Source organism: Lutra lutra, chromosome 8 (assembly GCF_902655055.1).
Source record: "Lutra lutra chromosome 8, mLutLut1.2, whole genome shotgun sequence".
NCBI classification, from domain to species: Eukaryota; Metazoa; Chordata; class Mammalia; order Carnivora; family Mustelidae; genus Lutra; species Lutra lutra.
In genome coordinates, this window is record NC_062285.1 from 78,813,963 (window position 1) to 78,841,427 (window position 27,465).

A 27,465-nucleotide genomic window follows, 5' to 3' on the forward strand; every position below is an offset into this window, starting at 1 on the left:
CATAGTCAGCTGATGTGCTTGCGGAGGCCAAAGAGGATACAAAATACAATATTTAAGTAATCTATTAAGTAATAGAAGAAGAGTAAACATTACCCCAAAACTTTACATCCTTTTCTGGGGAAAGGGTTAGTATGTTTTACTTGTATGCCAGGATAGTTGTATAATGTGGGGCAGAAGTATGAGTTTGTTATTATCTTTATTTGGAAATTATGGTTTTGAAAAGTTGTGCATGGGCACCAAGTTGACAAGAGTGGGCTAATGATGTTTATTTTTATATGTCAACGAGGCTAGGCTACAGTCCTAGATATCAGTCAAACATTATTCTGGATGTTTCTGTGAAAGTGTTATTTGAATGAGATTAACATGTAAATCAGTGGACTTTCGGTAAAGCAGATTATCCTCCATAATGTGAGTGGGCCTTATCCAATTAGTTGAAGGCCTTAAGGGAACTAACACTGACCTCCCCCCACCAAAAATTCTGCATTTAATCTTAAACTACAGCTCTGCTTGAGTCTCCAGCCTGCAGATTTTGGATTTACCAAGCCTCCGTGACCTCACAAGCCAATTTCTTAAATCTCTCCCCATCTTCCTCTCTCCCCCACTCCTTCTCTCTGCCCCATCTCTGTCCCTTTCCCTCTCTCCCCCTCTTTTTCTCTCCTCCCTTTCTATCTCTCTTTCTCTCCCTCTGTCTCATAGGTAGGTAGATAGATAGATGGTAGATGATAGATATTCTAGGTCATGTCATCTTAAAAAAAATCATCTTTAGTTCTAAGTGGAGCATGGAAAATGTAGGTTAGCTGACTATCCATTCAGTTGGGTTTCTTTGGTCATTGTGTTAATAAATCAACCATTCTTTTATTTATGCCATGACCCAATTTATAATTCATCAAGTCAAAATAAGAAACATCAATATTTTCATTTAATTGTAATTCTCTTGATACCATTTTAGGATCTTCACATGCTGCCTGTTGTTTGACTTAACCTGTAATCCTAACAATGGTATCATGTATTTTCATAATGCCTTACTATTTAGTGAAAATATTTACATATTAATGATCCACATCTAACATCAAGTGTTGCTCATAGTAGGCAGACTGCATATCTATTTAATCAATTACAGTGAAATGATGAATTTAGCTTGTATCTTTTCCTTTTTCATTTTTTTAAAGATTTGTTTATTTGAGAGAGAGAGTGTGTGCGAGTAGGGGGAAGAGCAGAGGGAGAGAGATTCTCAAGCAGACTCCCCACTAAGCACAGAGCCAGACAGGGGGCTGGATCTTACTACCCTGAGATCCTGACCTGAGCCGAAAGCAAGAGTTGGACGCTCAACCAACTGAGCCACCCAGGGACCCCTCCTTTTTAATTTTTGTTAGATTTGGAGGGTTTTTTTTTTTTTTTTTTTTGAAGACTTACTAATGAGCTAAGCAAAAGGAAACTAAGAAGACTGTTATTAGGTATGTTGAAGTAATTAGTAAATTTTGTGTTCCTAAAGCCCTGGGCTGTCCTTACCCCTGCCCAGAACTCTTTCCAAATTGGTTTTTCTTGATTAGGGCCATTGCTAATCTGATTAGTGAGAGCTGTGCACCCCCCCCCCCACCACCAAGAGTTGCCTACAATACCCCTGAGGGTCAGTATTCCCCCATCAAGAACTTAAAAGTTCTCACAGAAAGACTTTGTGTAACAAACCCACACAGAAAGGTATCTAAGTTTATTGCTGAATTGTATAATTTGGAAACTAAAGCTAAATAAAAAAGAACTCTCTGATGAAAACTTTTTTTCATTAAGTGCCTGACAAAGAGATATGTGACTTATACACAGATTTTTAAAGCTTGGATTAATGAGGTCTCTGTAGTTTATTGTCAAAGGCCTGTCCATATTTTCACAAACATGTGAATGGCAAGAATCAATATCCTACCCTTATCTGCAAAGATGGGAAAATGACACAGGTTTACTCCCGAATTAAGAAATATTGTCAAGTTATTTACTCATCCAGAAATGTTCATGTCTCTGTTCATGTGTATTTGTGTGTGCATTAGTCTACTCAAGCTGCTATAATAAAATATTGCAGACTGGGTTGCTTTAACTTCCATTTATTTCTTACAGTTTTGGAGGCTCCAAGTCCATGATTAAGGTGCCAGCAAATTCAGTTTCTGGTGGGAGCTCTCTTCTTGGCATAGTAGACAACTGCCTTCTCTCTCCATACTCAAATAGCCTCTCCTCCATGCCTGTTTGAGGAGAGACTTTTCTCTGGTGTCTCTCCTTATTAGGACACCAGTCCTGTCAGATTTGCGCCCTACCTGGATGACATCCTGTAACCCAAAGGCCTCATATCCAAATACCATTACCTGAGGGGGTAGGGTTTCAACATATGCATTTGGAAGGGACATAATTCAGTCCACAACATTGTGTAATGTCAGTTGAGCCACACTTTTATAAACAATTTAAATACATTTTAAACTAAGGTTTGTTTTATGTCTTTGTACTTTCAGTACCCACAGCAAAAGAAGAGACTATAAAAATATTGGCAGCCATTACTTTCTGAGAACTTCTTTTGTAATGTATTACTATATTACCTTTTAAATCATGGAAAGAAATTATAGACATGAAATAAGGCTCTTTCCCTTGAATCCTGTCACTCAGTCGTACAGCTACCATCATTTATTTCATACCCCCCCACCCCAGTCTTTCCCATAGGGATTTTTTTTTTTTTAAAGATTTTATTTATTTGAGAGAGAGACAGTGAGAGAGAGCATGAGTGAGGAGAAGGTCAGAGGGAGAAGCAGACTCCCCATGGAGCTGGGAGCCCAATGCGGGACTCGATCCCGGGACTCCGGGACCATGACCTGAGCCGAAGGCAGTCGTCCAACCAACTGAGCCACCCAGGCGTCCCTCCCATAGGGATTTTTAATGGACATTATGTTTTCACAAGTTTGTGGTCTCCTTTTATGCATTGAATAATATTTTATAAATGCATTTATGCAATTAATTCAGCACACTTATTGAAAGAATTTCAACTGTTCAATTTTGATGAAGCAGAACAACTTTCATTTGCTGAATTTTCCAAAATAGCATCAGTTTTCTTCAATAGATCAGCCCATATTACTGTGTCCATTGCCAACCAACACTCCATTTGCCAATGTAACTTATCTCTTAACGCACAGCATCTTTGAATCTTCAGAAAAAAGGCACAGAATTACATATAGATGATATTGGCTCAATTATCCATTGAATTATTAATATACAGCAATAATACTATTGGTTATTCCTCAGCTGATCTCTCATGCTTGTCCAATTGCCATTCTTTCCTAAATTTGCCTGTAATCGATTTTGATGGATAAAATTGAGAGGCTCAGTCTGTGTGGAAGGTGGGGTTCATAGTCTAACTTAAAGCACAGAGACCAAAAGAAATTTGGTTAAATAAAAAGTGGGACATCTTTCTCTGAAGAAGTCTCCCTTCATCTCCACATTGAGCACAATCAGGATATGCCACCCATGTAATTTGCTTGGTAAATGTACGTACCTATGAAGGATTAAGCATAGGTAGTACCTATCATATCTATCATATCTAGTACCTAGTTTCACAAGCCGAAATTTAAGCCTTGAATCTTGACATTTTAATGTGGTGTGCTGAACATTATAAAATGAGCACTGAAGAAGGTCCAAGAACAATGTTTCTCTGAAGAAGAGGCAATTTTTCCCAAGAACATATTTAGCAAATTCTAGACATTTTGGATTGTCACACCTGACCGGGGAAGAGGGATATTACTACCGTCTAGTGAGTCGAGGCCAGGGATACAGCTTAACACTTTGCATTGTACTGGACAGTGCCCCAACCCCGACCCCCGCCGCCTCTCCACCAAGATTTATCCCTCCCAAAATATTGATAGAACCAAGACCAAGAAACCCTGGTTAAGTAAGTTTCCCGAGGGGCAGAGCCCCTTGTTTCTTTTTTTTTAAATGTTTTTCTCTGAAAAGCTATCAAAAAATACCGTAAACCTATCTCCCTTAAGTATTTGAATCTCAATTTTTTGTTTTTCAGAAGAACTACTCAAAGAAAAATTTCCATATGCTGAAAACTGCAAAAAATGTATAATTTGGCACAACAATCATGATTCAGTATTTTAACATCTGTCCTCTAGAAACAAGAACAGCTTCATTTTACTACCAAAAGAAGAGTAAAAACCAGCTATTTCTACTCATGACCATGAGGAATGATCTTAAAAGGAAAAAAAATGCTTCAGAAAAGAAAGGAAGAATCTTAAGTTGCTGCCTACAGCCTATGCACTACTGTTCCCAGTGTCCAGACAGTATCTGGTGCATAGTAGACATTCAATAAAAATGCACTAGCTAGAGGTGCCTGGGTGGCTAAGTGGGTTAAGCCTCTGCCTTCGGCTCAGGTCATGATCTCAGGGTCCTGGGATTGAGTCCTGCTTTGGGCTCTCTGCTCGGCAGGGAGCCTGCTTCCTCCTCTCTCTCTGCCTGCCTCTCTGCCTACTTGTGATCTCTCTCTGTCAAATAGATAAAATTTAAAAAAAAACTTCATAAAAAAAATGTACTGGCTGACTTTCATAGACCCCCTCCTTTTTCATTCAAGCATCATATATCCTACTTTATACAGGATGATTCTGGAAATTTTCAAAGTGGCTTAGGCTTCTCACAAGCCATATCATGAGCACGAGGAACAGCAAATTGTCCTTTGCTCTCTGCACTGGCAGTCCGAAGATATGAAAGGCAAACCATGACCAGTCAGCTGGTCCTAAACATATTCCTCCTTCTAGAGTTTGTATCGTCCATTACTGAATGTGAGTTTACTATAATTTTTAAAATAATTAGCTGAATTATTTTAATGAATTGTGTTCAGGGTTAGTAATTCCTGGACCTTGCAAGTTTAATATATGGAACAGAATTCAGAGAGCCATTTATTTTTAAGATTTTATTTATTTATTTGACAGAGAGTGAGAGAGAGACTGCCTGCTGAACAGAGAACCCAATGAGGGACTCGATCCCAGGACCCTGGGATCATGACCTGAGCTGAAGGCAGACCCTTAACCAACTGAGTCACACAGGCACCCAGGAAGCCAAATTTTATATAAGAGTTTCTGCGGCCAGGAACTAAGCCACCTATGGAGAGTGGAGGCAAGAAGTAGAAGAAACATCTCTGATACAGCTTTTTTTTTTTTTTTAAGATTTTTTTTTTAAATTTATTTATTTGACAGAGGGAGAGAGATCACAAGTAGGCAGAGCAGCAGGCGGAGAGAGAGAGGAGGAAGCAGGCTCCCTGCTGAGCAGAGAGCCCAATGCGGGGCTCGATCCCAGGACCCTGAGATCATGACCTGGGCTGAAGGCAGAGGCTTAACCCACTGAGCCACCCAGGCGCCCCTCTGATACAGCTTTGATCTGAGGATGAGGAATTCTAGACATTTTTCAGAATCACTTGCCTTGCTTAGAGCCTTGGCCACACTCTTCCGCCACCTGCTCCTGACAGATAATGAGGGCCACAGAATGCTGGTTTGTTTTGTTTTCCTATCCGAGAACTCCGTGTACTCTGCCATGGCTTTGTTTTGCTTGAGAAGTATCTGGACTCCCCACTGAGCAGGCAAATTCAATTCTTTGAGGACACATCAAGTCTTCATCCCACGAGAAATGGGCTCATTAGAAATACATTACCTGCTTCCTAAAATTTTTTATCACAGGTTACAAAACTGTATCTGGGATCAAAATACCTGAACATTATGTTTGCATTCTAGAAAATATGACTCCACTAAAGCATAGGAGAGTGCAAAACAAGGGGTGCCTGGGCAGCTCAGTCAGTTAAGCCTCTGCCTTCAGCTTGGGTCATGATCCCAGGGTCCTAGAATCGCCCGCATCGGCTCCCCGCTCTGTGGAAGGCCTGCTTGTCCCTCTCCCACTTCCCCTGCTTGTGTTCCCTCTCTCACTGTCTCTCTCTATGTCAAATGGGTAAAATCTTTGAAGAAAATAAAAAAAGAGTGCAAAACAAGCATCTGACATCTTTAGAACAAGTGAGGTTGAGAAATAACCTTATCCAAACTCAGTTTCTCTTCTGTATTTTCCTGCCAACCATGCTTATTTATATGGTATGGTACAGGAAAAGGAACTGGCAAGGTTCATCATCAAGTAGAGTTGCATTTGGGGAAAGCAGTTTACTTGGCGTGATGACTGAGTTGTAAATCACCTCCTATTTCCAAAAGAGGGTGTATAAAATGCATAAGACAGAGCACTTAAAATAAATGTCAAAAGGAAAAACCAGGAACTATTAAGAGGAAAAATGTATAACCAGTGACTATATTAACAGCTAATACTTATTGAGTATATAGTATGGGTAATGAATATTTCTAAGAGTTTTCTTTTTTAATTGATAAATGATTAACATACAGTGTTCTGTTAGTTTCAGATGCAACTCTTACGTTGCTCAGTGCTTATCATGATAAGCGTACCCTCAATCCCCTTTATCTATTTTGCCCATCCCCCCACCCACCTGCCCTCCTGCAACCATCAGTTTGTTTTCTGTATTTAAGTGTCTGGTTTTTTTGATTGTCTCTTTTTTCTTTGTTTGCTTTGAGTGAAATCATATAGTATTTGGCTTTGTCTGACATATTTCACTTAGCATTATACCTTCTAGACCCATCCATATTGTTGCAAATGGCAAGATTTCATTCTTTTTTTATATCTGAGTAATATTCCATATGCCACATCTTCTTTATCCATCCACCTATTGATGGACACTTAGGTTACTTCCATATCTTGGCTATTATAAATAATGTTTCAATAAACATAGGGGTACATATATCTTTACAAATGAGTGTTTTTGTTTTCTTTGGGTAAATACCTAGTAGTGGAATTGCTGGATCATATGGTAATTCCATTTTTTATTTTCTGAGAAATCTTTATACTATTTTCCACAGGAGTGGCACCAAATTGCATTCCCACCAGAAGTGTACAAGAGTTCCATTTTCCATATCCTCACCGACTCTTGTTATTTTTTGTCTTTTTGATTCTACCCATTCTGACAAGTGTTAAGGTGAAAACTCACTGTGGTTTTGATTTGCATTTCCCTGATGATGAGTGATGTTGAGCATCTTTTCATATGTCTGTTAGACATTTATATGTCCTCTTTGGAAAAATGTCTATTCAGATCCTTGGCACATTTTTATTCAGATTATTTGGCGTTTTTTTAGTGTTTACTAGTATGAGTTCTCTATATATATTTTGGATATTAATCTCTTACTGGATATATCATTTGCAAATATCTTCTCCCATTTAGTAGGCTGCTTTGTTGTTTTGTTTTGATGGTTTCCTTTGCTGTGCAAAAGCTTTTTATTTTGGTGTGGTTTCAGTAGTTTATTTTTGCATTTGTTTCCCTTGTCTGAGGAGATACATCAAGAAAAATGTTTCAGTGGCTGATGGCAAAGACATTATCACCAGTGTTTTCTTCTAGGAGTTAATGGTTTCAGGTCTCAGATTTAGGTCTTTAATCCATGTTGAGTTTATTTTTGTGTATGGTGTAAGAAAGTGGTCCAGTTTCATTCTTTTGCATGTAGCTGTCCAGTTTTCCCAACACCACTTAATCAGTAGAGTGTCTTTTCCTCATTGTATGCTCTTGCCTCCTTTATTGTAGATTAATTGGTCATATAAGCGTGGTTTATTTCTGGGCTCTCTGATCTACTCTCTTGACCTATGTGTGTATTTTTTGTGCCAGTCAAATGCTGTGTTGATTACTAAGAGTTTTAGTAATATACGGAGTCATATAATTCTTACCACAGCATTATTATGTGGATACTTTTGTTATCCGCATTTACTAATGAGCAAGCTACAGCACAGAGAGAATAATAATGTGCCTGAGGTCACAGTGCTAATAAGTGGCGGAACTTGGATTGGATTTCAGATAGTCTTGCTTAGAACCTGTGTGCTCAACTAGGATGTCGAACTGTCTTCCCCACTTTTCTGAGCTTCCAGGCAGGCAAGGCAAGACTCTTCAGTACTTTTCCCAAGGGATAAAATCTTTAGAAAGTGATTGGGTAGATTGCAATATGAGTAACATTTTGTAACATGGTGGAAAAAAACTATGATTAGTTGCTGTTTTGCACAAGATCCAAAAGTGTTCTTCAAAGTAATATTTTTCACATCAACCTTCAATAAAGGTTTTTTTTTTTTTAAGATTTATTTACTTTAGAGTGAGAGAGAGAGCACATAAGTGGGGGGAGGGGTGGAGGGAGAGACTCTTCGAGCAGTCTCTCCACTGAGCCTGGGGCCCAACATGGGGCTCCATCTCACAACCCTGAGATCATGACCTGAGCTGAAACAAGAGTCAGATGTTAAATCGACCTAACCACACAACCGCCCCAATAAAAGGGTTTAAATAGTAACTCAGTGGATATAACGAACATGATTTGAAATCCAGATTTCCTAAACTGAATAGGGTTGATGATTGGATGTGATTTCTGTCATTGATCCTTATTTTATTTGCATCTGTACAGTCTGTCATCTCGTTTACGTATTTACCAACCTTTGTATTGCCGGCCTCTTCTGCCAGAGGAGCACAAAGATCTGTTTGCCTCATTTGTCTGCTTATCTTCAGAACTCAGCACAGTCCGTCAGGGCAGGGTCTCAAAATTATTTGTTGAGTAAGTTCATGGGTGAATGAATCCTTCAAAGGCAAAGAGTTCTGCCCAAGACCAGCCTCAAGATCCTTACAGTCTAAATTATGACTATTATTACGATCTGTAAATTATGACTGTTGAGGAGATAAGGAGTTCTAAGGAGTTACTGGCAGGGGAACCTTCACTGGAGGTGACCAGGCAGGGTGCTAACTCTCATAGTTTTTTTTCTTCTTCTTCGTGTGCTCTGATGTCAGGGCCGGTCCCTGGAGTTGTGTTCTGCACAATCTACCCACTGCCATCCAGCAGTCTCATGGGACCTATTATGACAGAAAGGAAGTCTGCACCCAGCCCACTGCACTGTTTCATTCAAAGCTCTCCACCGCTGCTTCCCATGGACCCTTCTGAACCCAAGCTTAGAGACAGATATTTAACGTGACATGTCAATAGCACGTGGTGACTTTTCTGGGAGGCCCAGGACCTAAAGGCCGCACCTGGCTTCCCACTCCCAGATCTGCTCTTTCTCTCTGCTCCTGGCAACGGCCTTAAATGGATGGAGCCCCTACAGTCACCTGGTGGTATTTTGGAGCTTAACAAAGCCTCCGGTCCTGGCCTCGCTTGTTCAACTTTCTCTTTCCTTTGTCTTTTGCAGTGTTTCAGCCCTGAGAGGAACACATGGGGAAAGGGTGGCCCTAGACCCCTTTTCAGCCCAAGGAAGAGAAAAATGTATTTACTTGGAAATGGCTGGGTAGGCCAGGGCCTGTGAATTCAAGTGAAACCAGAAGTTATTTGCTCCAATATTTTTTCTAAAGGAAACTGCAACTGAAGTACTAATTATATCATAATTGAAAAAGAATGTGATGGCTGTTCTAAACTTTGTTTTCTCGGGTTATGGGGCCACTCCTAGCCTTATCACTGATGTTCCCATCTCACTGACGACCTTCTGTTTCCTCCAGGCAACATGACCTGCCACACCTTGCACCTTTGCTCTTGCTCTCTGGGCTGGAAACACCTTCCCCCACCGCCCCTGCCCTCCCTTCACAGTTTACCTCACCTTCACCCATCCGGGCAGACGGGTGGCCCTTTCTGAAATTTTTTTTTTTTTTTTAAAGATTTTATTTATTTATTTGACAGACAGAAATCACAAGTAGGCAGAGAGGCAGGCAGAGAGAGAGAGGGAGAAGCAGGCTTCCCGCTGAGGAGAGAGCCCGATGCGGGGCTCCATCCCAGGACCCTGGGATCATGACCTGAGCCGAAGGCAGAGGCTTTAACCCACTGAGCCACCCAGGCGCCCCCCTTTCTGAAATTTCTAAATCCTGCTGTCCACCCTGCGTCTGCAATCCCTTTGTTTTAGCACTCACGTATTATATTCGGTGATCTATTTAGACGTCTATCTCCTCTGTTAGTCTATGAGCAATCTCTTGAGAGCAGGAACCATGTCTTTTTTTTTTTTTCTTTTTCTTTCTTTTTCTTTTTCTTTTTTTTTTTTCGCCTGCAATTCCTGGCATAAAATCTGGCATGAAAAGCGGGCTCAGTAAATATTGATTGAAATGAATCGTGTTGTCAGTAAAGTATGATGCTCTCACTCTGACCTTTTTCTGCATCCAGAACTCCTGGAAGTGCCAGAAACATTTTAAAATTGACTGCATTTTAGAACTTCTGAGAATGTAATGTTTTGTTATTCCTCTTCCTTTTCAGGAACCTCTTTCCAGAGCTATAAAAGACCAAGAGAAGAATCATGTCCATGATTGCAGCTTTCTATAGTGGCAAGTCCATTCTCATTACTGGGGCCACAGGCTTCATGGGCAAAGTGTTGATGGAGAAGCTATTTCGCACCAGTCCCGACCTGAAAGTCATTTACATCCTTGTGAGACCCAAGGCTGGCCAGACAACGCAGCAGAGGGTTTTCCAGATCCTAAATAGTCAGGTATGCCATAGGGGAAGAGCCTTGGGACAGAATGACTCACTATAATGTTTCCTGACTGCCACAGACCTGCAGGTGGGGGTCAGGATGCCCGGGCAGGTAGAGGAGAGGAGACAGGACAAGATGGCAACCCACAGCTCATAGCAATCTGTGATTTTTGTCCTGTAAAAGAAGGAGGAGTGCCTAGGCCCTGTCCAGGGCAGGTGAGCAGATACTCTGTGTTCTGGAAGTTACTGAGGAAGAATCAAAATGCTAAAACCCCCAGAGTGGACTCTTCAGGCTCAAGATCCATCACCGTTCAACGGAACCCTTTCCAACCTTTCTCCTCCTCCTCTTCCTTCTTCTCCTTCTCCTTCTTCTTCCTCTTCTTCTCTTTTAAAAGATTTACTTCTTTCTTTGAGAGAGGATGCTCGCCCAAGCAGGGGCAGAGGGAGAGGGAGAGGCAGACTCCCCGCTAAGCAAAGAGCACAGTGCAGGGCTTGGTCCCAGGACACGGGGACAATGACTTGAGCCAAAGGCAGACACCTGACTGACTGAGCCACACAGGTGCCCCAACCTTTCTTCCAAATTCATGGTAGTTCCAGCACCACCCCCCATTTTTGGATATTCTGTTCTTTTCTATCTGATACAATTAGTATACAAGATACAATTAGTAAGTAGCCGTGTGATAATACTTCCTGTTGCCCAAACTCCACAAGGTTTAGGTGTTCTACACTTGATCTGGGGAGCTTGGTATTTCTGTTGCTATAGGTTCCTTTAAGGGGAAGACATGTAAAATGAAATATATGTATAAATGACCATTTGGGTATCAAACCCTCTCACTCTTTAAAAAAGGATTATGCATATCCTCCCATGTTTTACAAATTTGAAGGTAGTATTGGCTTTGGTCTCAAGCATGTCTGAGCTCAAATTCTGGCATCTCAATTCACTGCCACTTTACCTTATATGTTCCAGTTTGCAGTGTTTGACATAGGAACAACCACAGAGACCTCCCAGGGTTGCCACGGGAGCTGAATAAAAAAAGACACATGTCTGGTTTAGAGTTCTGTATGGAATATACTTGGGCATTTAGGGTTGACAAAAGGAAAATTTAAATAAGGTTTCTTTGGTTGGTTGTTTTTGATTTTGTTTTTTTACAAAGTCTCCTTTCCCGTGTGTAGGAAGGCTCCCATCTAACAGAGCTGTATCCGCTAGCCCAGCACACTATGGACACCCAGCAGCCCCACTGACCACATCTACCTGCAGGCACCTGGATGCAATTTGGGTACAAGCGATAAGCAAGAGAATCGGGAAAGCTTGTCCTGTGTCACGTGGCCTGACACCGCAGTGGGAAAATAACAGTAGCTGAGTGCTGCGGAGTGCTCAGGACAAGCAGACCCTATTCAGAGGCTTTTTTGTGCCTTACCTCGTTGACTTTTGCAACAGCCTTGTGAAGAAAGAATGATTCGTATCTTCAGTTTTCATCTTATAGATGGAAAGAGCAAGACCTGAAGTGTTAACTTCTAGAGGTCACCCAGGCTCGTAAATGAGAGTGGCAGACTTTAGATTGGCCCCTGAACCAGTACACTTGCTTCTACCCTATGCTAGCAGGGTAACCCCACATGGTAACTAGTAGCTCTTAATAAGACCAAAAGGCTAAGTGGCACCAAGCCGAAATCTAGAATAAACTCTCAGATCCCTCTTCGGACAGCTTCACTCAGTTGCGTATCGCTAACAGATTTTGTTTTTATCACACAGCAGATGTGTTTAGCTTTGTAGACAGCTTATAGATTTCTAGATAAAATTGTGGCAGGGAGTCTTGTGGTCAGCACAAGCTTTACCTACTGTTCTTTTCAATGACATAGCAACATTGCTTTTGTTTTGGAAGTTTTAACTATTATAACTTCTCCGTAAGGCTGGCTTGGGAAATCTCTACACCTGTTTCCACTCTTGCTGTTGACCTTTGTAAATAGTGGTTCTCAATCTGCAGTCTCCAGACCAGCAGTATCCGTCTCCTCCGGGAACGGTCATTATCGGATGGTCCCTACAGAGTGTGGGCTTCAAGGCAGACTGATCTGGGTTTGAATCTCAGCCGGACCCGTTATTAGCTGTGGGACCGGGGGCAAGACACATACTTTACTGAGGCTTAGTTTCATTACTTATAAAATGGGGTCCTACTACCTTGCTCACTCAGGAGTGTCTGTCTTGTCTATCCACCTCTCTTTCTCTCTTTCCATCCACTCAAGTCTTTCTGGATTCACATCCAAATCTGATGTCATTAGGTGTGGTCTGGCTTTAACCGTGATCTCCTGTAGCCTCACATTTTACTGTTAGGCTAATCAGAGTTTATTCTATAGATTTCTTTTCTCTGTAAATTTTCCCTGAAAGAATTATGGGAGGAAGGAAATCTGTTGTGCCTTATATGGCTGAAAAACTTAATATCTGTGGTTAAACACCATGTCTGCGTGGCCCTTTTGTGAGTTCTTTTTTTGCCCTTTTTTCTAGTACTTTTATTCCTTGAGTGCCTTGGACACCTGAAGAATTTTGAGAAGGTTGCACACTATGTCTAATGACTTTTTAAGGCAACATCAACCTCCATTCCGTGTTGTCATTTGTAACAGAAAGGTTTATTGCTAAAAAAAAAAAAAGCAGATTCTGTCTAGAGCCTATCTAGTCTTTGGTTAGACAAATACCCACTATCTTGGCACAATATGGAACTTGATATCTACAAAAAGATATTCCATGGGAAGAAAAAAAGGATGTGCCTTATTTCGGGGTCCTCCAAAACTGAAAATCTTCCACTACACAAATCATGAATGCTGGCCTGGGACCGTGGAGACACGGTGCTGATCGCTGCCCATGAAGCTGGTTGGAGATCAGGGTAGCGCAGTCCTTAGTTTCTGACTCTCTGTGATACACAAGGTATTACTGCTCAAAATCCTCGTGAACCTAAATATTCAAAATACAGACAGACCTTCAGATTATGTTTTGAAACCATGTGAACGGAGGACTTTGGAATGGTAAACAAAACAAACAGAAAACTTTCCAGATTATCTTACTTTTCTTCCTTAGAGCATGTGGTTATTTAAATGCAGCGAAAGATAATAATGAACTTGAAAATGCAGTTTTTCAGGCACACCAGCCGTATTCCCGGGCTCAGTGGCCCCCACATGCTGCTGGCTGCCTCAGTGCACAGGGCAGGTACAGAGCACTCCTGTCATCGCGGAGGGTTTCAGACATCATCCATCTAGATGATCGAGGGTGCTGTGTAGGAAGAGCATACCGTGCTCCAGATTTCCTTTCAGCCCATCATTTCTACCAATCCCACACTTACTGAAGTGCTTACTTGGGTGTCAAATGTATGCTGGGCACTGAGGATACGAAGATAAAAATGAGATTAAAAAAAAAAAAAAAGTGACAGAGATAGTCCCATAAAACAGGCTTGAAGTGCAGCACGAGTTCTCCTGGGAGAGGAGACCAAAGAGCAGTCTGAGCAGAAAGAAACCACACTTGCAAACAGGTGACAGGTTTGGTGTATTTGCGAACCTCTGGGTGACTTCCTTAGCCCCAAACAATTGAGTTTTTAAGAACTAGAAAGGGATCCTGAGACCAGATCCCGGAAGACTACAGACAATTGTGTTAGTTAGGTAACTTTCCTTTGGGAAAAACAAAACAAAACAAAACAAAACAAAACAAAACTCGATTGAAACTGACTTGTAAGACAAAGGATAACATGCTGATTGCACAGTGGAAAACTCCAAGAGCGTGGTGATGAGCTGTTGCCCCGGAGTGGTGGCTGCACTGGTCCATGAATCCTTGGCTCTGTCATTTTGTTCTGGCTTCCTCCCAGTTACGATAAGATGGTTGGCTTTTTGTTTTGTTTTGTTTTGATAACATTATTGCAGCCACTGGATAAATAGAGGCTGACTCCCTGAAGCTCTCTCTGAGAATGGATGAAACCTCTTTTTTGGAAACCCTCAACAAATTTCCCCTTAGATGTCATCAGCCTGGGTTAGGTTACATGTCCATTTCTGGACCAACCCCTGTGGCATAAGGTATGCCATCTACTGAATTAGTCAGAAACTCCAGATCTAAGCTAACTGTTGGACAGAGGATAACAGACACTTAGATCAATAAGTCTTTCCCTGGGGCTGGGGTAAGACCATCTTCTCCTGCGGCACAGAGACTACATGGAGAAGGGAGAACATCTGAATGACTTATCAAGACACAAAAGAATAGATGTTAGGAAGAAATCTGCCTGCCAACTCTTGGAATAGAGGATCAGAAAAATGTCTCCTGATATTGAATACCTAAACATGGTGGACAAAATATCTGTTTGTAAAATAATCTTAATACATCACTGAGCTAGAGAAAAAACAACAGAGGCAACCTTGAAAAATTAGCTACTGGGGAATTCTGAATGATCTTGGGAAGGATCTTGCATTGGGAGTATAATAATCAGTCGTAACTCAATTAAGGTACAGAGAGACCAAAGCTCACATTTGGGTTAAAAAAGCAAAATAGTATTTCTTTATGGGTTTTGTTAATGTAAAACACAAAGTAATCAGTGTTTTACTTTGACTAATCCCAAATAGCCATTGATTGGTCATCTCCAATGCAGAGATAACTAAAATAGAGCTTGATTGTAACTCAAAACCAACAAAAACCAACCAGCAGCCTTTTGGCAAATCCCTGAATGCTTAGGACTCTCCATTTCTTTCCCCATAGGTACCTTCCTGGTGCCATTTTTAAACCTTTTCTTTATATCTTTCAAGATACTCCCAACAGTTTGGGGTCCAGCATACAGGGAGCCTTCTGTAAATGCTCAGGCTCACATACCCACCCTCTGCTAAGCCTTTCTTCACACAGTCTCCTAAATTCACCTTCAGAATAAAAGTATTTTTCTTTCTTTAATTAAAAGTCTGTCCTCTCCCTAAAGAAGATTTTACTGTTTATAGTGAAACTATTGGAGATTTGCAGTTTTTTGTTTTTTGTTTTTAATTTTTTTAAATATTTATTTATCTGACAGAGATCACAAGTAGGCAGAGAAGCAGGCAGAGAGAGAGAGAGGAGGAAGCAGGCTCCCCGCTGAGCAGAGAGCCCGATGTGGGGCTTGATCCCAGGACCATGGGATCATGATCTGAGCCGAAGGCAGAGGCTTTAACCCACTGAGCCACCCAGGCACCCCGAGATTCGCAGTTTTAATAGGAAATAATTACTACAGCATCGAAATGCTCAAGAGATTAAAATATGGAAATGTCTTATATTTCTAGCTATTTCTGATTTTGTAGCAAAGGCATTCATTATTCTTTCATAAATGTTTGACTTATGTCGTTGGATAGAGGCACAAAGAATGGACAGATCTTGGGCTTCTACCTAAAAGCAAAATAATGTAGTTTAACATTTTTGTAACCTCTTTTTTTTTTTAGATTTATTTTTTTATTTATTTGACAGACAGAAATCAGAAGTAGGCAGACAGGCAGGCAAAGAGAGAGGAGGAAGCAGGCTCCCCGCTGAGCAGAGAGCCCGATACAGGGCTCAATCTCAGGACCCTGGGATCATGACCCAAACCGAAGGCAGAGGCTTTAACCCACTGAGCTACCCAGGCACCCCTGTAACCTCTTTTTTTAAAATGTGAGACAATTCCATATGAATTCTAATGTTCCTCTATTCAGTTAGAATTTGGGGAGAAAGTTACAAGTCGATTATTCCAAATATGTGGGCTGCCACAATCGACTTTCCAAGACAGGGTTCTACTTCAGAGAATACACCCATAAAACTTTGATTTCCTAGTAATTCTGTCTGCGTTTATGCTCCCCTAATGTCAGATCCAGTGAGAGTAAGAGAGTCTTAGGTTTGGCAGATAATACACCATTTTCTCAAGTGTATTCGGTTGGCCAAAACCAATAATACATTTAGTACCCCAGTGTTTTCCCTTTCACTTTTAAATCTAAGACCTTTCCATTGTCATTACTCTCATGTGTTACCACTGTCCACTCCACCAAATTTGGACATGTGTTACCACTGTCCACTCAATCAAACCACCGGTCATGAACCAAATTTGTTGAATGAAGAAGTTTAGTGAGTTCCAGTTTTCCAGTGACCTTATCTGGGCCCAGGCCAAGCCTTACTTCCATTATCTGGCCACTCTCGCTTCTGGTTTCCTGTCTGGGTTAGTGTTACTGTCAGGATTAGTATTATTTTCTGTCTGGATTAGTGTTACTTTCTGTCTGGGTTAGTATTACTTCCAGTAAGCCTCTAATTCTGCAGATATTTATTAAATATCAACGAATCAAGACCCAGTTTAGATTTTGTCATTTAACTTTATTTTGATGTAGGCAAAGTGACTGACATGCAGCCATACCTTATTCCTAAGTAGGGCCCAGTGTCACCTTTAAGCAATATTTCTCTTCAGTCACACATAGTAATGTGTGACTTCTAACCCATTTTAAAGTAATTCAGTGTTCTTAAAGGTAGCTTAATCATAGCAGGTGTGTGAGGCTTAGAAGTATTTCTTTAAAACATGATAAAGTAAAATGTTATCAGTTTGCCTTGATTCCCACTAAGTGCCCAGGAAATATGGTCAAGAGAACATCTGTTGTATCTATCAAAATTTAAGCATCTGATTCATTCCTTTCCTTTCACGGTATGGACAGCTACCCCCTCTCACTCCCGGGCTTCCTGTTTCCGTGCTTTCAGAGGGAGACAATTAAGTGGGAGATGCTTTGGAAAAAAAGGTTCTTTTAAATCATTGGGCCACAGGGAACTGGGGCTTGAGAATCAGAACAGATCAGTTTTCTCATATATAAGTAAGTTTCCTAAGTATTTTCAGGGCCTTAAAGGAACTTATCAATAGAGGGAAAGATATCTGAATTAATGACAGATTCTTGAGGACTTCCTCACAAAGATAATTAAGCAAGCACTGTAAGAAAACAACCAGAGACACACGAATATTGTACAGATACCTTATTGTAGTAGTATTTATGGTAGCAAAACCTGGAACCAATCTGAATATTGTATAATATAGGAGAGATTAAAATAAGCGATAATACATGTGTTAAACTAGTATAAGGACATTAAAGCTCATATTTTATAAACTATTAAATGACATGAGAAAATACTTATATTCAGTGCAAAAAAAATACAAAACCACATTCAGTATAATCTCAACTAATGTCTTTAAATGCTGCTAGGATCTTGAATTAATTTTATTGATTTTTTTTTTTTTGGCACTTCCAAGTTTTCAAATTATAATTATAATGTTTATTTTTATGGTGAGAAAAAAGGTGCCCTCTTTTGTAGTGAAAAAATAAGAGCAGTAATCTTCTTCTTTTTTTTTTTTCTTAAAGATTTTATTTAGTTATTTGACAGACAGAGATCACCAGTAGGCAGAGAGGCAGGCAAAGAGAGAGGGGAAGGGAAGCAGGCTCCCTGCTGAGCAGAGAGCCCAATGCGGGGCTCGATCCCAGGACCCTGAGATCATGACCTGAGCGGAAGGCAGAGGCTTAACCCACTGAGCCACCCAGGCGCCCCAAGAGCAGTAATCTTAATCTTTTCCAAAGTTTTGAAAATATAGTGACAATGAACGTTTCATGAGTAGAGTGAGGGAAGAAAAACCCACTTTTTCTAAAGTAAATAAATAAGGCAGCAAAGCAATCATGAATTTCCAAAACTATGTCCTCAGATATAAGTCCAGTTGATTTTGAGTTTTGAAACTGATTATCAAAATCAAATAATTTAGCTCTATTTTTATTAGAAATATGATTCCAGGTATTCAACATGATTCTTAATCTTCTAGTATCTTTCCTAAAATCTGAGAAACTTCAAGGAAAATAAGATTTCATGTGCCAAAATGTCAACATGCTCATGCCAGGTCCATGCTATTCAACTTGTGGGTCCCTGGGGCCCCTGAGCTGGCTGCATAATCTCTTACTTATGAAGAATGTGTTCATTTCATTATGCATCAACCAGCTTTTCATTGTAGCAAGAAAATTTTAGAGAAAGTGACCGATGCTTTATCTATTTTGCTATATTGCATATGGCCTTGCTTAACAAGATATGGCTGTTCCCCACGACAACAGATAATGAGTTGCCAATAAATCATTCAGCTGTCAAGTTCAAAGAAATGTTGAGAGGTTCTTTAGTGTCTTAAAGCTGTGTTTCTTTTTCCAACAACCATGTCCCATTTATACCCATTTAGTATGTTAAATTGGTCGTCATCTATTTTTAACAACTGTTTAAGAAAACATCAAGGAGACAGTATCCATATTTGAAAAAGAAAACACCAGGTCCTTGAAATTATATGAAGAGTGAGGTTGTTAATAAGAGTAATTGAGAAATCAGTATCTAAAAAATGTTTTATTGAGAGAATCCTGAAAAAGGTTGGGTGGCTTCTACTGAACTATAGTAATCAAATAAGGGAAGCGTTACAGTGAGATTAGGCTGGATTTAGAATTAATCATCTGAGAAGACCAGGCAAAATTCAAGGTTTCCAGGGTGGGAGTATCTTGTATGATGTCACCAGGAAATGGATTTATAAACAAAGACAGAGCTTGGCAGGTTGTGCTGGATACTTCAAGTTAACTTTTCTGGAAAAATGCGAATTACTCAAACTCTCATTTGTCCAGGAGATAAATCAACTTTGAAATATCCTGGAGAGCGGTGGTTAATGAATCATGCCGGGTCACACACTGGGCTATCAGTTCACAGAAGTAATCAGGTTTAAGACAACAGAAGATAGTAACATTTTATGAAATACTTTATTGACTCCTTTCTCAAGGCTGTCTCTGTGTAGTAATTTCTAGAAGACATTAGATAAATTAATCCCTGAGAAGAAAATTAAGGCACTTAGATGAACTTTGAACCAAATAACACCTGCAAAGGGAAGGTCAGCAGTCTGACGTTGTTGAGTACTAAGAAGCATCCAACAGAAATGTTCATTTCATTTTCCGTACAAGTTCCTGGTTAATTTTCAAAGAGTTTTTCATAAGGAGAAAAGCATTTCCCTGTTTGGTTCAAGGCTACGGTGTAAAAGAGCTGCTTATTACCAACCAACTTCCAAAATGAAATTCTGATTGATGTTGATGATTCTGTTAAGTCTGTACAGAAGGCAAAGGCAATTAGAAACAGAAGTTTGTATTTTAAATTCCCAAAGCCAGTTTTGCTCCATTACTATTTTTTAATTTTTCCTAAGAAGCTAGGCCACAAAAAACAAGAGGCTTCTATGAACTCAGGACAACTAGGAAGATATCATCTTGCCGGAATTTACATTTCCCCATGATTAACAAACACACTTTTAAGCGAGTGTAGCTGGCCTTCAGTTTGACAGGTTTTCAACTCAGATTAGTTGAAGCCTGTTAAGCCTCCCCACTGTGGGCCATTTTCTTTCTCTTAAAAGAAAAAAGAAAGAAAGAAAGAGAAAGAAAGAAAGAAAGGAAAAGACAGAAATTGATTTAGTCCTGGGGATATAATAACAATCCCAGAAATAGAAGCAATTTATTTCTCAATCTCTTATTTTCTTTTACAATACAATTTACTAGGTAATTCGATCAATGGCATGATTTCACACACCCGGCTTCTTGCCTTCCTTTTCAATTTCTTCCAGTCACATCAAGTCTTTTTCTTAAAAGCTTCAAATTGCCTACACTCCTTTCACTCAAAAAGTCACCGCACCACAGGATTCAGCCTGACTCTGAAAGACAATTTGCAGAGATAGCTGCATCACGTGGTATCATCAGAAACCCCGATGACCCAACAAATGCGCGCGCGCGCACACACACACACACACACACACACACGAACACACAGCTGTCTGAGCAGCTTTTGCAAACTGAGCACTGCTGTGTATACCGAGTTTTCCTGTGCTCTACAACATACTAAGCAGCAGGCACTCTGCTAGGCATCTGACTTTCATTAGTCTATTCACCCTCACAAAACTCTGTGCTATGCACGCTTGCTACCTCACAGAGGAGAAACTCATCCAGGAAAGTTGTTGCCTCTCCAAGGAAATGCCGAGGAAGTGACAAGGAATTTACAGGTACTTCTCTTACCTCTAAAGCTCACGCTGTCCCCACCACCTTGCATGGCCTCCCCTGAGAAACCACGTCCTGTAAGCTCTGATTCTTGTGCCCTGCTCGCCAGGTGGTATGTTTGCCAGTGAAAATGACCACCTCCTTAGAAAGGGAAGATGATGGCCGCTTCTGGGCTAGGACCATGGCCTTTCCCATCCTTTCCCGTGGATAATGCAGGGATGCCATCAATTCTGCTAGAGAGTTGGGAGTCATCTCCAGATTGGTTTCCATCTTCCTGGCCACCCTCGCTCCTTTTGGGCCCCAGGAGCTTAGTTTCTAAGAACTCCGTGAAAATGACGTTGGGGGCACAAAACAGCAAGACAGTGAGCTGAGCACCGTGTAGTGATTGTTACAGATTTTTATGCAAAGTGTTCTAAGACTTTTTAATGCAAAATTGTTTTTAGGAATAGCAGATTATGTGCTGAAACATGAGTTCTCAGAGAACACAGAATAAGATAGTTTAGCGATTAGCGTTTTAGATAAATATGCAAATGAAAATACCAAAGTCCCTAGAGGTGAGTAACTTGCCCCAGTCACACAGCTAATAAACAGCAGAATCGGGATTCAAACCTGGGCCTCCCTGACTCCAAAGAGCCTGAGATCTTTCTCAGTGGCTCTCACATAGTGTGTATCAGGCTCACTGGAGAGCTTGTTCTAGGTACAGATGCCCAAGCTTCCACTCAGAACCTTCCACAGGGTCAGGACATCTGGGTTTTTGTTTGTTTGTTTGTTTGTTTGTTTGTTTGTTTTTAATAACTTTCTAGTTTACCCTTCTACATGCCAAAGTTCGATAATCACACTTCTACCCCAACTGCTTTATGGTCCTATAGAAATGGTCCTCTCTGAAGTAATAAAAACTAGGTTAATCCTTTCTAGCTTATGAGAGTTACTAGGGAATGAGAAAACCTTAACATTTTGTAAATTTTCATGAATCTTTATATTGGATATGATAGTTTCTGCCTTAATTTACTTGCACTGACTTGATATATAATGGTTCTCAACTTAGATTATGCATCTACCTTGCTAATTCCTTGCAGAATCTGTTCATTTGCTTTCACTCGGCACTCCCGAATTTCTCCGACAAATGTTACAGGTTCTGTTCTGCTGTAGGACACCTGGTACTCCACAGAGATCGCCCTTTAGCTTAAGAGAACTTACCTTCTGTTTCCCAATTAAAAATATGAGGCAAACTTTGATGGGCTACTGGAACTAGAGAATGTAGTTATATTTAAAGAGAGGAACTCAATATATTAAAGATCAAAGACTCTCAAGATTATTAAATATACAATGACTTTGGAGCACCTGGGTGGCTCAGTCTGTTAAGTGTCTGCCTTTGGCTCAGGTCATGAACCCGGGGTCCTGGGTTTGCTCTCTCTCCCAAGTAAATTAAAACAAAACAACAACTTTCACTGGTCTGTCTGTGGGGGCTGAACCTTCTGTGGGTATTTCCAAAGTGAGGTCATGTGGGTGGCTTGGTCTGCTAAGTGTCTGCCTTCAGCTCAGGTTATGACCCCAGGGTCCTGTGCCAAGCTCCCTGCTTGGCAGAGTCAGTTTCTCCCTCTCTCTCTGCCCCTCGCCCTGCTCATGCTCACGTGGGCATGCTCTCTCTCTCAAATAAGAACAAAATCTTTAAAAAAAAAAACAAAAAAACAAAGTGAGGTCATGTGGATAACAAGTTAATTGTAGAAATCCAAGTTCAGGACCTCTACGTTGTTTCAAAAGCATAATATAAATGTCACACCCCCAACCCCTTGCCCAATTCCTGCTTCTAATAAAACCGCAATCATAGTGTCTGGCTACAAAAGTCATACCCAAGGAGTTTATTGAATCCAGAAAATTTCTCTTCCTGGTCTTCTTTCTGCTGAATTTTCTCACTTAGGATATGTAAAGTTTCTCTCCTGTGTCTGGGCTATCATTAACTATTACCATATATGGAGTGATCTCTTGTGTTTAAAACAAATTACGAGAGAGAAATCCTTGCTGTGTAATGTCAAATCAATAGACCAGTCCTAGACTTCGCAAGAGAAATGTATAGTATTGTTACCAGTTTGAAATATTTTTTTTTTAATTTATTTACTTACTTGAGAGAGACAGAGAAAGTGAGGAGGAGGAGGGGCATAGGGAGAGGGAGAGAGAGAACCTTAAACAGGGCTCAAGGGCTCAATCTCACCACCCTAACATCATGACCTGAGCTGAAATCAAGAGTCGGGCGCTTAACTGACTGAGCCACCCAGGCACCCCAAGTTTGAAATGTTTAGAGAGCCTCTTAGCTGTGATCTTTCAGTGACCACAGATAAGCATCCTGCCTCTGTCAAGAACAGGGTTTCAGGAAATGGGAACACAGCAGTCCCTCCTTGGGTCTTCATTGATGGCAGTAGCTACTGTACTCTTGACCTTCTCAGTCCGATGCCGTTACATAAAGACTATATGAAAAGGAATATGATGAACTCTTAGAATCTAAAATAACTATATCAAGTTCTTTATTGGTAGGCCTTCAATGACATTTTTGAAATTATATATTTTTTCTTCACTCATGTCTGTTCCATCTGTTTTCTTCTTACCCTTAATGAATGTCTCACATCAGCAAAGGGACTTTTCTGAGAGCTGGTGTCCACGGAGGACTCATTTGCAGCATTTCTTCTGTCCTTTGGTTGTGTCATTATTACAAAAGCAAAGGTTCTGCTCTGAGCCTTTTTGGCTTCCATTTGCAATCATGCAGAGACCCAAGGGGACACTTTGTTTCTTCTAACTGTGGTAGTTATCTGCTGTCTTTTATCCCACCAACACAAAAGAGCCAGGAAACAATTTCAGGAATCAAGCTCCCAACTCCTGGTTCTATCACTGTTCTTACAGTAATTAATTTCAGTGTAACAAGCAACATTTGAGTCTTTTCAATGAACTGGGTGCTGTCCAGCATAAAATGGTAAACAAGAACCAAGGAGTTTACCAACCAGAGGGGGACATTTAAGCCCTGACTTTAAAAATGAACATTAATTTTCCAAATTAATGTTTCACCAAGTTTTTTTAAATTATATTTCTTTCACCAAGTATGGTACCCGGACTGGCAAACCTATCCGTTGAGCTGGTTAAGACGTACAAGTGCCGGGGTTACTTGCCAAACCTACTGAGTCAAGGTCGCGGAGGATAGAGTAAGGAAGTCATCTTTAATTGGTTCCTAGATCTTTCTTACGCCTACACAGTTTGAAAACCACTGATGTCCTGTAAAGAGAAATGAGCCAAACACTATTGTTCATGAACAATTAATCCACCTTAACACTCCAGCTGGAGAAGTTCTTATCTTGGGACCAGTTAAAAACAACCAGGGAACCTCATGTGAAATGCAAACTCCTGGGTGTTCCCCAGTCATTTCTTCTTTAGTGGGTGGGGCCAAGGGCTGGAAATACACACTTTTAATGTGCATCTTAGTGATTCCGATCCAATTCACTTGGTGGGTAACACTTTGAAAAGCACTGACCTATTGGATGATGGTTGGCTATAATCTCAGTGGTCTATTTAGGATGTGGCAACATTTAAGAGGTATTATTTTGTTAGAGGCTGGAGCAAAACGGTGAGATGCCCCATGAGGCAAGTCATATTAGTGGGCATAGATAGCATAGTAAAATGTGACCCTCACTTAGCCCTGTGGTTTGAATTGCTGCAACCAATTCTCCAATTTATTTCAGTTGACCATAATAAATCCCATCTGGATTAGAAAACTTAAACTTTAAAAAGAATTATACCATGTGCACTCGGCTATGCCCTGTCATTGGAAAATATAATCAATAAATAGAATATAGCTCAGAACACTATTTCCTGAATTGGTAATTATCTCCATTGATCACATTTGCATAGGTGGGCTGGAAGTATAATATGGTGTAATGGGGGGGCGCCTGGGTGGCTCAGTGGGTTAAGCCGCTGCCTTCGGCTCAGGTCATGATCTCAGAGTCCTGGGATCGAGCCCCGCATCGGGCTCTCTGCTCAGCAGGGAGCCTGCTTCCTCCTCTCTCTCTGCCTGCCTCTCTGCCTGCTTGTGATCTCTCTGTCAAATAAATAAATAAAATCTTAAAAAAAAAAAAATATGGTGTAATGGGATTCTCTGCCTTTTAAAGTTGTAAAAACCAAAGGCAAAAGAAAATCTGTACGGTAGCTTACATCATGTGGGAGGAACTCCATTGCTGGAAGGATGGACACTGAAGTCATTTTCCACTTACTACTCTAATGTAGCCAGAAATCATCACAGGTCAAAGTCAAAGACTCCACAGAACCCGAAATAAATTTCTTGTGAATAAAATCTGTCATGCAGACTCAAAACAGAACCTTCTACAAATCAAATTATTAAAAACGGGGGAAATTGTGCAAATTTTAGATAAATTTATCCAAAAAAGATCCAATTTGTCACATGACTAACATAGACTATGAGAAGGAAAAGCTTTGATGGTGAAAACCAGTATTTAGGTTGCTCATGATTCATCCAGATTACAAAAGCTGCTAAATATCTTTCTGGAAGAGCCAGAATGACCTTTGTTGAGAATGTCCCTCAGACACTGGATCCACCGCATCAGTCCCAAATGTCACAAAACCTTTGAGGGTTGATCTAACCTCCAAACGCTTTTCAGAACTCTAGTTCCACGCTACTGCAAGGCTGTTCCTGCAGAGAAAAAAAAATGGTAGCTCAAAGGCAGAAGTGTAGTAGCTCACCAGGTCAATATGTGGACTTGACCTCCTTCTCTGATCATCTTCACTGGATTCCCACAAGGGCCTCTGAACATGGTCTTGCCCGATTCAGATGAGACATGATTTCTCTTACTACCTTAGATCGATTTCTTATCAGCCAATAAAAGAGCCTAGGGTAGATCTCCAGTGGAGGGAAGAAGCCTGCTATTCAGGATAAAGGAAGACATGCAAACTGTCTTCGGGGGCAGAAGGGGTGAAGGGACTAGCCTCGGCTACTCTACTATGATTAAAACCACAGACTAATTTTCTCCGCTCCTAGCCTTCCTAAACATTTAGCCTTATTTTTCCTCACTGCTATTAGCCCATGCCAATACTACAGTAGAATTTCCTTTTGTCACAACAGGTTGAAACCAAGAACATTTTTTTTTTAATTACATTCTTTGAGAAAATGGAAGATACCAGTTGAATCTACTTTCCCCTCCACACACACTTGTGTGTGGAGGGGAAAGTAGAGACTGTTCCATCTGAACAAGTGTAATAAAAGCTAAAACTGCCAGGGCTCTTTCCTTCTCCTTTATAAAGAAATTAGAATATTAAGAAATCAATTAATATCCCATAAAACGCACATGAGCTCATGTAATTCTCTTACTAGACAATAACTGCCATCGATATTGGAATGAGATTATATAAAAGTTGTATTTGTTTTACCCATTACAGATTCACTGAATTTGTTATTTTCTAATTATGTTTGTGCGGCTAAGACCTACTACTATTCCTCTGGGCCAGTTAACTAGGTTGTTTCAAACTTGTATCCATGAGACCTCCCTTGTAAAGGCTGGTGATTTTGCTGGTAATTTGCAAAGGCTGGTAATTTTGCACTGAAAGCCATGTTTCCCAGCCAAAAATGGAAACAATCTCCATGTATAAACATGGGGAAAAGAGGAGGGGCAGGGTATGGACGACTCACTGTCATACTTTCAACCCTGCAGGAAAGGCTCAAAATACACTCCTTCCTGGTTATTAGAACTGACTTTTTTGAATGTGTATCAAATTAAGAGGAGTGGAAATTATACCAAGCTGACCAAATTGCAAGAGGTGAAACAAATGGCTCTTGAGTAAATGCCTTCTTTGAGTGGTATTACAGATAAAACCAGTTTTTGAGAATTGCGATGTGACACGTCAACAAAAGAGCAATGTGATGGTGATGACGCTGTCTGCATATTGATTTCTATTTATGTTTTAGCTCTTTCAAAAAGTCAAAGAAGTTTGTCCAAACGTGCATGAGAAGATCAGAGCTATCTATGCGGACCTCAATCAGAATGACTTTGCTATCAGCAAGGAGGACATGCAAGAGCTTCTCTCCTGTACAAACATTATCTTCCACTGTGCGGCCACCGTGCGTTTCGATGATCATCTGAGGTACATGCCCACTTCCTGCTCATGGCGCACACAGGTGCACGTGTGTGCATGTACACATGCATGTCAGTTTCCTTGCGGTTTCTGTTCAAAAAAAGATGTACGCAAGCGATGAATCACTAAATTCTACCCCTGAAACTAATAAGATGCTCCATGTTAACTAAATTGAATTTAAATTAAAAAAAATTTTTTTAAAGGTATATTCTCTATGAAAAAAAAATTAAAAGGAGTCAAACTCCAAAAATCTCGCCACCCGGAGACTACCACTTAATATCATAGAGAGCTTCCATTCCAGCTTTTCTTTACACATCCATAATAAAATAGACTTATGTTCAACTTCACCAAAAAATGGCATCATACTGATAATTTTTTAGCAACTTGCTCGGTTATATCTTTGGATATCTTTCATTGTGAATAGATATTCTTTATAATTTCAAATGACTGTATGACATTCCACTTTATGTGTCTATAGTATACTCCACCAATTCTATATTGGTGGATATTTTTGGACTGTTCGAATTTTTCAGTATTATAAACAATGCTTCAGTGAACATCTCTGTGCTTGCAATTTTTTTTATACCATTGTGTGCTTTACTTTGGGTAAATGTCCAGAAGTAAAATTGTTAGAGATGTACCAGATGTGCCCAGGTTAGAAATGGTTTACATTTTGACATATAATACTACGTTGCTTTCCACATGGGCAGTATTGATTTCCGCTGTCCCAGTGCACATGAATGCTCATTTCTGACATCCACAGGCATACTGTGTTATCGTTCTTTACTTTTAA

The 27,465-nt window shown here is 40.4% G+C and overlaps 1 protein-coding gene across 5 annotated transcripts in view; it reads left to right on the forward strand.

Moving 5' to 3' along the window:
- FAR2 (fatty acyl-CoA reductase 2) overlaps positions 1 to 27,465 on the forward strand; it is a 137,478-nt gene that overhangs the window by 80,757 nt on the left and 29,256 nt on the right. For all 5 annotated transcript variants that reach the window (XM_047740141.1, XM_047740139.1, XM_047740137.1 and 2 more), the window contains 2 exons: positions 10,314 to 10,542; positions 26,506 to 26,681. In XM_047740141.1, the coding sequence (XP_047596097.1) occupies positions 10,354 to 10,542; positions 26,506 to 26,681 (365 nt within the window). In that variant the 5' untranslated portion in view covers positions 10,314 to 10,353. The remainder of the gene's footprint in view (positions 1 to 10,313; positions 10,543 to 26,505; positions 26,682 to 27,465) is intronic.